General features: G+C 36.4%; 1 protein-coding gene across 1 annotated transcript in view; it reads right to left on the bottom strand.

Moving 5' to 3' along the window:
* Positions 1–12,249, bottom strand: part of Cln7 (CLN7/MFS domain-containing 8) — a 243,250-nt gene that overhangs the window by 16,336 nt on the left and 214,665 nt on the right. The window contains exon 9 of the mRNA XM_067143485.2: positions 6,970–7,181. Within this exon, the coding sequence (XP_066999586.2) occupies positions 6,970–7,181 (212 nt within the window). The remainder of the gene's footprint in view (positions 1–6,969; positions 7,182–12,249) is intronic.

Below are 12,249 nucleotides of genomic sequence, written 5' to 3'. Positions count from 1 at the left end.
AGTATGCCACGTCTTTCACGTTGTATCATTTTAACGTTTCTATCATGTCGTTGCCATTGTCCATTTTCTCTATGAGGGATGAAAGGAGTTTCCGCCGATATTTCCCCCTCAGTTTTCCATTGGTCCATTGGCGGCATAGTGCGGCACGTTAGGAGGGAAGAACATGACATTGATGTCACCATTTCTAAGTTGCTCTTCGTTTGGGTGTGATGGAGAAGAATAACTTTTCTAGGGAGATTGTTTGAAGCTTGAATTTTTTCTACATCTGGAACGAACTGTGTAAAAAACAGTCTTTTAAGAAGTCAGCAGACATCCAGGAACCCTTATGATTTGTGTAATGGACTGGAAGAGCATCAATAGAAATGTTTTTAAATGTCCTAGGCTTGCTTTTACGTTCCCAGTAATATTACTACAGGCAAGAACAGTAACTGTTTCCTTACTACGCTTGTAGCCAGGTGCAGATATCTTGGCTTGGGCTGCGAGAGTTTTGATGGCGGCATCTTGAAATTCGCCTTAGCCTCATGACAATTAAAACTCTGATCACCGGTTAATCCTTCAGCAAAATTATTTCTTGAAATTCCCTTTTAAATTTTACAACCTCATCGGATTTAGCTGACTGTTTTTCTCCACAGATATTAAGCTGCCCAATGCCGTATAGTTTTTTCCATCAATCAAGCCACCCAGCATTGGCAGTAAAATTAGGGTCCCCTTCATTAAACTCATTCTGGAAATACACTGCCATTTCTTTCAAAATGAGGCCAGTTATTGACAAGCCCTTTTCTCGGTTTTGAGTGAACCAAAGAAATAGTGCTTCACTTACTTCTTGATACTCACCTTTTTCATTGTTTTTTCTAATTTTCAGTGCATCACTTGTTGCTCTGGTAGAGCACCACTTTTCAATTTCTTCCCTCTTATGTTTCCAGTCTCCCACTGTAATACGTGCAACATCATAATCTGAAACCTCTTTTTGAAAAGCTTCCCCTTTATCCAGTCTCTTTAACCCACTCAACTTGTCTTCCACAGAAACAATCACCTTCTTTCCTTTACTCGCCATACTCAGAGAGGATATGAAAACTATAACATCCGCGCCCAACCAATACTACGCTGTCCCACAGTCGCACACTCCACACCGGCTGTCCCAGAATTGCCTCCACCTAAAGTTCAAATTAAGCCTAACAGTGTCGGATAACACGGAATGTTGGATAAGCGAAGGTCAGTTGAGCGAGACTCTACTTTCTTTCTTTCTTTATTTTCTTTCTTTATTTTATTTTATTTTATTTTATTTTATTTTATTTATTTAATTTATTTATTTATTTATTTATTTATTTATTTCACTAAAATGTTAGAGAATACAAGGATTTCACTCTACCAGCAATAAAGCGTGAACTGTATTTTCTTTCAACTAACTCAATCTTATGTTTTATTATTTTATTCAGAGAAAACATATAATACATAAGATAGATAAACAAGGAATAATAAACTGAGCAATGGCCTTGCTGTTAGGGGTGCGCAGCTGTGAGCTTGCATTCAGGAGATAATGGGTTCAAACCCCACTGTTGGCAACCCTGAAGATAGTTTTCCGTGGTTTACCATTTTCACTCCAGGCAAATGATGGAGCTGTACCTTAATTAACTCAATGGGCCCAAGCCACGGAACCATTCCATGCTTTGTCTTGGTGGACCAAATGCCGGACCACGGAACTGTTCCGTTGTCTTTCTTTACTACGTAATTCAACTTTTCCTCAAGAGATAGCAGAGTGAGTTGCAGTTGTGATTTGTGTAGGGACTCTTTCTTTGCAATGTTATATGCTCCTTGCTAATATATATTGATAGTATACTTGGTAATATTAGTTTGAAGTGAGTTTGAAGTAATGGTGATTAGGAATGTCATTTTCTCTGTGAAATTAGTAGTAATATTAGTAATAGTGTGAGCAATGCTCATGAAGAACAAACAGATATGGAAATCGAAGAGGAAGTGCAAGGAGAAGACTGTGTTACAGCTCAGCAGGCAGACTGAGTACAGACCCATGATGATAATAAAATAAAATGTTTTTAATGTATTCCTTGTTCTGCAGTTCATGATATGAAAGCCACTTATTTTCATGTGTATTTAAATCTTAAATGGTCCTGTAAGTAAGAAATTTCTGATGATATGAAGCGACACTATATTTCCTCCAAAATAATCCCAGCCCCAATGCAGTTTCAATCCAACAAATATGCATGGTTTACTGGGTTAAGGCCACAGCCGCTTCCTTCAAACTCCTAGCCTTTTCCTATCCCATCATCACCATAAGACCTATCTGTGTTGGTGCAACGTAAAATCAATTTTGTAAAATACAGGAATAGTAATATATGTAAGCCTATGTCAGTCAAGATGCTGTTTTAAGTCCATGGCATAGGAAGTTATTTTCATTCAGTCCATGATATCAAGAATTGTTTGTCTGCGTGTATGTGTGCGATGCCCAGCCAAATCTTCGGGACGGAGAGATCTGAAATTTTTAACGTACGTGGGCACAGTATTTTTCCAGTCACTCATGGCTGTGTCAAAGAGCAATTTTTACTCCAAGAAATGAAGCAGCTAGCATCATCAGTAAGCAACTTTCACAAGAATTACCCAGTGTTCTACAAATTTATAACTCTATCGACACGGCATGTAATACAGATGAGGCTGCCAACTACATAACAGACCTTCTGAACAACTCAGAGTCAAGTCACCTGGAGTACCCTCGAACATCTTCGAATGGACAATTGTGGCACCAACAAACTTTTTTAGGTATATGAATCCTCTTTCCCTCTGCAACGGGACAAGACTCTCAATCAAAAAACTGATGCTGAATATTGTTGAAGTCACTATCATGATTGGACATATCGCAGGCGAAGTAGTGTTCATTCCTCGGATTCAAATCATCCCTTTGGATATACCATTTCAATTTCTATGTCTGCAATTCCCCGTTTGTTTGAGTTTCACTATGTGCATCAAAAAGGCACAAGGGCAATCGTGTAGAGTTGTAGGACTCAATCTTCAGAAACGGTACTTCTCTTATGGTAAACTGTAAGTGGATTGTTCAGTAGTCAAAAGGCAAACACACTATATATCTTAGCTCCAAATGTAAGGACACTTAATATAATTTACCTGGAAGCTCTATAAGGAAAAATGACAATAGTTTGTTTTATATCGTCCCTACTCTGGCAAACTAACGAATCTGCAAATTGTCCAAATGTTAGGAGAGCTGAAAGAAGTTGTGATTACTCATGTAAAATCAATTTTTATATTTAATGATTGGTTTTATGTGTTAGCCATACAGAACGAGCTGCAAATGTGAGACTTTGTCAGAGGGTAGACAATATATAAATAATAAAATCTAGACCAAAACTTCAGAACTACAGATTCCCCAGTTTGTCACTTTCGCTAGTTTGCCAGAGTGGGGACGATATATAATACAATCAAGGAACAATTACAGATTAAAGAAAGGAAAATCATGAAAAAAATCTTAGTGCCAAGAACTAAAAGTGGAATACATTACCCCAAACCCAACTCAGAAATATATTTAAAAATATTGAAACTTACTGATACAATCCTGAGACGAATTCAATTTATAAGCCATTTGGAAGGAATGAATAACAACAGACGTAATTATCAAGTACATTGCAAATCAAACGAGATCAAAATGGTATAAACAAGTCGAGGAAGACCTAACTGAATTAGGATCACCAAATCTGCAGGATAAAAATTTGATCAGGAAAATTGTTCACACAAGGGGATTTGATGAAGACCAGAAGAAATCAACATGACGTAGGCTACTTGATCGGAGGAACAGATATTACAACAATCAATAAAATTGAAGAACTATTGGGTAAGGAAGAAAGCTCGACAAATGTTGATTCCGCATGGTCCTAAGTGACCCATTCATGCAGCAGCAGCAGCAGCGGCGGAAGGAGAAGAAGAGTAAGAAGAATATCTTCTATACTGTTTTAATATCATTTGTACCATCCATCAAACTGGTGTCTTAAGCATTAAAAGTAATAATATAATTTCAAGAAAATAATGTATTTAATGCAATTCATGTAAAAATTATGTGTGTTAATATATATTTTTTTTTTTTTGCTTTTAAATAAATGGTTTTAGAAACATATAATGCGGTTGGATTAATAGCCAGGGCACATGCTAATTTATTACAAACCATCACTCTCATTTTTGTTCCGTATTGAAAACAGCGATCCATACTCCTTTGGTAAACTAAGTGAGATCGCATGCTAGTTGCCGATATGCCGGAGACAACATCCAGAAAATTCTGTAATGTGTATGACTGGGCAATAGCTACAAGGAACACAAGGTTTGAAGGTACTAAAGATGTCCTCACTGAAGTTCTCGCTGCCCTTTGAAATTACTTTTCTAAAGGGAGACTTCAGCCAAGCATGACCAAAACAGAAGTCTCTCTCTATCTCCTATCTTCAGAGCTAGAAGGAAATGGAGTTGAAAATGTTAATTTCAGAAATACATTATTACAGCATAACAGGTTTCCAAAGTACCTGGGAGTGCTCTAGATTGAACTCTATCCTTCAAGTAACACCTGACGTGTAGTGATGCAAAACTGAGCACTCGGAACAAGCTCTGTGGTCAAAGATAGGGATAAAGTGCCACTACCCTTCGCTGCTCAGCCATTGGTCTAGTATTTTCTGCTGCTGAGTACTGTGCCCCAGTTTGGTTAAACGGTCTACATGTAAAGAAAATTTATGTACAACTCAACAATACCTTGAGAATAATTTCAAGCACTGTAAAGTCAACACCAAATTAGTGGCATCCTATTCTCAGTAATATTGTTCCCCACACCTTTGCAGACTTAATGCTCTGGTCAGAGAATGCCAAAGGATACAAGGAAATCAACACCAACCAATCCATGCTGACATCACTAACCTACAGACTAGTAGCCTCAAATCGAGGAATCCACCCCTAAGCACAGCTCAGAGACTAGCAGCTGAGAACTTCGACCTTATGAACCAGTGGACCCTGAACTGGAACTCAATTTCTGCTTTAGAATTCCATGGTATGCCATCTGTAAAAATGAAAGATTCCTGATTTAATCTACCTAGAAGGATGTGGACTAGGCTGAACAGAATTCAGACTGGCCATGGGGTTTGTGCTGATGCACTATTCAAGTGGAGGAAGTTACCATATCCCACGTGTGATTGTGGTACCGAGAGGCAGATTACCGCTCACATTGCACAAGTGTGTTCTTTGAGAGCTTACCACAGCAACCCCAGGGATTTTGTGCATATAACACCTGACTCAGTGGAGTATCCAAGGAACTTGGACATTAATTTGTAAACTGTGTAAATGTGTGTGTATCCGCATTGTTCTTGTGTAATTAATGTTGTTTTATTGCATGCCATTTCATTTAATACTCATTCATACAGGTATCTTAACTCTATCATGCTTCATTAGCATCTCATTCATACTGGTATCCTTAACTCTACTTCACTAGGATCATACATTCATACAGGTATATTTAACTCTACTTCACCAGGATCACACATTTATACAGATGTATGTAACTCTACTTCATCAGGATCACACATTCACACAGATGTATGTAACTCTACTTCATCAGGATCACACATTCATATAGATGTGTGTAACTCTACTTCATCAGGATCACACATTCATACAGATATATGTAACTCTACTGCACTAGGATCACACATTTGTACAGATGTATGTAACTCTACTTCATCAGGATCACACATTCATACAGATGTATGTAACTCTACTTCATCAGGATCACACATTCATACAGTTATATGTAACTCTACTTCACTAGGATCACACATTCATACAGATATATGTAACTCTACTTCACTAGGTTCACATATTCATACAGATATATGTAACTCTACTTCACTAGGATCACATATTCATACAGATATATGTAACTCTACTTCACTAGCATCACATATTTATACAGATATATGTAACTCTACTTCACTAGGATCACACATTCATACAGATATATGTAACTCTACTTCATCAGGATCACACGTTCATACAGATGTATGTAACTCTACTTCATCAGGATCACACATTCATACAGTTATATGTAACTCTACTTCACTAGGATCACACATTCATACAGATATATGTAACTCTACTTCACTAGGATCACATATTTATACAGATGTATGTAACTCTACTTCATGAGGATCACATATTCATACAGATGTATGTAAGTCTACTTCATTAGGATCACACATTCATACAGATATATGTAACTCTACTTCACTAGGATCACACATTCATACAGATGTATGTAAGTCTACTTCATTAGGATCATACATTCATACAGATATATGTAACTCTACTTCACTAGGATCACACATTTGTACAGATGTATGAAACTCTACTTCATTAGGATCACACATTCATACATCATTAGAATCACACATTTGTACAGATTTGTAACTCTACTTCATTAGGATCACACATTCATACAGCATTAGAAAGACACATTTGTACAGATTTATGTAACTTTACTTTATTAGGATCATTCATACAGATATATGTAACTCTGCTTCACTAGGATCACACATTTGTACAGATGTATGTAACTCTACTTCATTAGGATCACACATTCATACAGATATATGTAACTCTACTTCATTTGGATCACACATTTGTACAGATGTATGTAACTCTACTTCATTAGGATCACACATTCATACAGATATATGTAACTCTACTTCATTTGGATCACACATTTGTACAGATGTATGTAACTCTACTTCATTAGGATCACACATTCATACAGATGTATGTAACTCTACTTCATTTGGATCACACATTTGTACAGATGTATGTAACTCTACTTCATTAGGATCACACATTTGTACACAGATGTATGTAACTCTACTTCATTAGGATCATACATTCATACAGGTATATTTAACTCTAACTTATATTTTTAAAACTATTTACTTGTGGTCTTGGTCCCAAGATTTTTGAGAAGATTGTCTGAATAAGGGTGACTCCTATAGGGTAGCCCATGGCTGTAAAGGCATAGCCCAACAGAAATTGAGTCAATGTCATTGCTGGAGTAGTTTTACACCAAGTCTGTGTGGATGGACAGCCCAGCACCTCGGTCTCGTTCCCTGATAGACTGCTTGAATTGAGGACGCTCTCTTCGTCAACTGGAATAGTAAACAAACCATACAAACAAGTAGCCTTTAATTTCCTTCTTGCACCATTACTTTGTGTTGATGATAGATGCAAAAGAATGTTTAAAGGATTCAAAGTACACAATACTTTTTAAGAATCAAAGAAATACCATTGCTTGTAAATTATATAAGAATGTAACTGAACATAGTGATGTATGAGGCATAGTGGACAAAGAAAGTTAAGTGGACAAGAGTTTTATTATTGCTGCAACTAGGCTGCATCTGGTTAAGGGGAAATTTGTTGTGATGATGATGAGGTGATTGTTATAACTTTTCAAATGAGTTGCGCCTGTATGGACTGCGTAATAACAACAGCCAATTTAAATTGTATGTCTAGATCTTTCTGTTCTCTTGGCTTGTACATCCTCCTAGTATTTCTTGAGCTCTATGCATAGAGATCCTCTCAGTACTTTGGTTTTTAATTCCATCTTAAAGTCTTGGTACCTCTTTACCATCTGTTTATATTTGACTCTGTCGTCAATTTTACGTTCTGGGATACCGGACTGTCTAAGATCCTTTTCACATTCCTGGGACCACCTCGGCCTTGTTGAATTTGGTATCTTGAAATTCCATATTTTTGTTAATCTTTTCTCCTTAATTGATGCTGTAATATCAATCACTACTGATCTGCATTTAGGGCAGTCACCCAGGTGGCAGATTCCCTATCTGTTGTTTTCCTAGCCTTTTCTTAAATGATCTCAAAGAAATTGGAAAATTATTGAACATTTCCCTTGGTAAGTTATTCCAATCCCTAACTCTCCTTCCTATAAATGAATATTTGCCCCAATTTGTCCTCTTCAATTCCAACTTTATCTTCACATTGTGATCTTTCCTACTTTTAAAGACACCACTCAAAATTATTTGTATACTGATGTCCTCCCACGCCATCTCTCCATTGACAGCTCTGAACATACCACTTAATCGAACAGTTCGTCTCCTTTCTCCCAAGTCTTCCCAGCCCAAACTTTGCAACATTTTTGTAATGCTACTCTTTTGTCAGAAAACACCCAGAACAAATCAAGCTGCTTTTCTTTGGATTTTTTCCAGTTCTTGAATCAAGTAATCCTGGTGAGGGTTCCCATACACTGGAACCATACTCTAGTTGGGGTCTTACTACAGACTTATATGCCCTCTCCTTTACATCCTTACTACAACCCCTAAATACCCTCATAACCATGTACAAAGATCTGTACCCTTTATTAACAATCATATTTATGTGATTACCCCAATTAAGGTCTTTTCTTATATTAACACCTAGGTACCTACAATGATCCCCAAAAGGAACTTTCACCCCATCAACACAGTAATTAAAACTGAGAGGACTTTTCCTATTTGCGAAACTCACAACCTGACTTTTTACCCTGTTTATCATCATACCATTGCCCACCGTCCATCTCACAACACTATCGAGGTCACCCTGCAGCCGCTCACAATCTTGTAACTTATTTATTACTCTGTACAAAATAACATCATCTGCAAACAGCCTTATCTCTGATTCCACTTCTTTACACATATCATTGATATATATAAGAAAATTGGCGTAGGGATGTGGCGACCCCATCGCCCAGTGGGAAACCACTGCAATCAGCTACCCGAGTATTGGCGGGAAAACCATAACATTTGCGGGGTATGGAGGAAATGCCTACTCCCAGTCCTGAACAACTAGGATGAACTTGTAGCATTTCATTTATCACCAATTCATACTTCATTAATCACCATTCCAGATCACATCTGGAATTGTAAAGCCTGACCTCGGTCAGAAATGTTTTAATCGAAAGATCAGACAATCAATGATGACGAGTCTTCTAATGAATAAATCCACCGGTGTAGACAAACAACAACAAGGGTCTGCACAAAGAAGCCACTCGGAATTGGTGGGGTGTCAAGTAGAAGACCTAGGCGAGTCAGAGCGCCTGGAAGCCCAACAGACAATCGACAGACAGCTGACAGACAGTGGACAAACCTAACAATGTAAGAGGAGACTTAAGTTCAACAAATCAGGAAAATTTTCATATTTTGCAACATTAAACATTAATTCAATAAGTAAGGTGGGCAAGTTGAAACATTTAACTGATGTGATGGACCAACATAGGATTTTAATAATGGTTTTACAAGAACTTAGGAACACAGACCAGGACCTAATTGAATCAGGAGGTTATCGTCTCTACAAAGGACCTCCAGGACAAAGAGTAATGAAGAATGTACCCCAATTTGGTGTAGGTTTTCTTGTTCATAGTAGCATAATAGACTCAATTGAAGATTTTTCTTCAAACTCTTCGAGGATGGCATTTCTAACAGTTAAAGTAGGGAATAAAACTTATACTTTAATAAATGTCCATGCACCAACAAATGACAAAAACAATACAGATAGAGAAGGAGTTGAAAACTTTTGGGAAGAACTTGATTACATATTATCGAAGATCCCTGATGAGCATATAAAAATCTTACTTGGAGATTTCAATGCTAAAATAGGCAGAGAAAAGAAGTATCGCACAGTTGTAGGAAAATGGCCAGCTCATAAATTAACGAACAAAAATGGCCAAAGTTTAATTGAACTTTGTGCAGATCATGGACTCATTTTGGAAACAACCAGATTCATGAGGCAACCACATAAACTTATGACATGGAAATGCCCTAACGTAAAATTGGGAGAGTTTCAGATTGATCATGTTGCTATGGATACAGATTATCATAAAGAAATTTATAATGTCAGAGTCCTTCGTGGGGTAGACATTGACTCAGATCATTATATCTCAAAAATAAAAATCAATTTAACACCAAAAAGGAAACACAAATGTAATCATCTCAAAGCAAAGAGAAATTATGATCCCAGTTACTTAATAAATAATAAAATATATTTAGAGAGATCCAAAACACCTTTAAATGACAAATTAGAAACGATGATCAACAAACTTAAAACCATAGCTGAAGAAATCGCTCCAATTAAAAGGAGAAAGAAACATGTGTAGTGGAATGGGGAATGTGATAAAAAGCAATTCAAAAGGCACAAGGCATGGTTAAATGATCAACAGAGGAAAACAGAAAAATCTCGAGAAGAACTAATTAATGCCAGAAGACAAACAGCTAAAGAAATTAGGACAATTAAAATGAATTATCAAAAGGAAATGCTTAACACTATAGAGGAAACATTCAATCAGCATAAAACAAGAGACTATTACAAAACATTCAAGCAATATCAATCTAAGTTTACCCCTCCCACACTTATGTTAAGAAATAAAAATGGAAAAATGGCACACAATAATCAGGATAATGCTAACATCCTTGCAGAATACTTTAAAGAGTTACTTAATTGTGAGGATCCTGTGGAACATTTAGAATTTGACCCTAATCCAAAAAATAAAACTCCATTATAAAAGATTGTACCACCAGTTTACAATGAAGTGAAAACAGCAATTAATGCACTTAAAAACTACAAAGCAGCAGGAGAGAATCAAATAGTAGCAAAAATATGGAAGAATGCTAATGATCAGACTATTCAAAACCTACATAAATACATCATTGATATTTGGAACACGGAGAAGCTTTCCAAGGAATGGAATACAGCGATAATCCACCCGCTGTATAAGAAAGGTGATCGCTCTGATCCAAATAATTATCGGGGGATATCCTTGCTTGATATTACATACAAGATTTTATCCAAGATTATATACACAAGAATCCAAGAACAACTCGACAAAGAACTTGGAGAATATCAGGGAGGATTTCGACCAGGTAGAAGCTGTCCAGATCAAGTCATTAGTTTAAAATGGATAATGAAGCACCAAAGAGTTCGAAGTAAGGGTCTAGTCATCACGTTTGTAGATTTGAAAAAAGCATACGACAGTATTCATCGTGAATCATTATTAAAAAGCCTTAAAGAATTTGCCTTACACCAAAAACTTGTTAACCTCATTAGTATGACTTTTAAAAATACGAAGGCAAAAGTTACTAGAGGTGAATTATCAGAATCATTCACTATAAGGACTGGACTTCAACAAGGAGATGGACTTTCACCATTGTTATTTAATTGTGCATTGGAGAAGGTTATGCGTGAATGGAACAAGAAATGCCAACCAACTATCAAGATCGGTAGAAATATTAAACTCAACTGCCTTGCTTTTGTGGACAATTTAGCATTACTTGCAAATACAATAGAAGAGGCTAAATTTCAAATTGAACAACTAGAAATTATAGCAAAAAAAATATGGGATTACAAATTTCATTTGAAAAAACAGAAATGATGCCAACTTTCAAAGTTGATTTACCAGTTATTCAACTGAACAGTAATAAAGAGATTAAAATTGTTCAGAAATTCAAATATCTTGGGGAAATAATAACATGGAACACAAATGAAAAAGAAGCAATAGAACACAGAACAACTAAATTTAAACAAGCACAAAGACTTACCTGGCCAACCTATAAAAAAGAAATCTCTTTCGATAAACGCTAAGCTGAAACACTATAATCCCATAGTTAAACCAGAGGCAACGAACGGTAGTGAAACTTTATTCAAATTAAATGAATAAATCTACAACAGACAAATTACAGAAAACTGACAGAAGAATTCTTAGAACAATCTATATATATAAAATAACTTGTACCGACCGACCGACGAGCCAAAACTACTGGACATAATGAAATGAAATTTTGGGGACACATTCACATTAAGATGTAGGTGCTCGCTAAGAGAGAATTTTTTGATATTCCATCGCCAAGGGGGTGAAAAGGGGGGTGAAATTTTAAAATGAGTGTATCTATATCTCAAAACTTTAAAACATTACAAATGTGAAAATTGGTATTTAGAATCTTCTTTAAAAATAAGGAAACACATATTTTTTTGTTTTCAGAAAATCCCAATAGGACGGGTGAAAAAGGGCGAAAAAGGGTTGAATGCCTTTAATCAGGATACCAGTACTTATATATCAGAAACTGAAGATATTACAGACCTGAAAATCCGTACTTTTGATCTCTTTTAAAAATAAAGAAACACGTATTTTTTTGTTTTTGGAAAATCCAATTAGTGGGAGGGTGAAAAGGGGGG

This window comes from Anabrus simplex, chromosome 3 (genome assembly GCF_040414725.1).
Source record: "Anabrus simplex isolate iqAnaSimp1 chromosome 3, ASM4041472v1, whole genome shotgun sequence".
In the NCBI taxonomy this organism is placed as follows: Eukaryota; Metazoa; Arthropoda; class Insecta; order Orthoptera; family Tettigoniidae; genus Anabrus; species Anabrus simplex.
The sequence above is the reverse complement of the archived record's forward strand: the minus strand, read 5'-3'. Positions and strand labels throughout refer to the sequence as shown.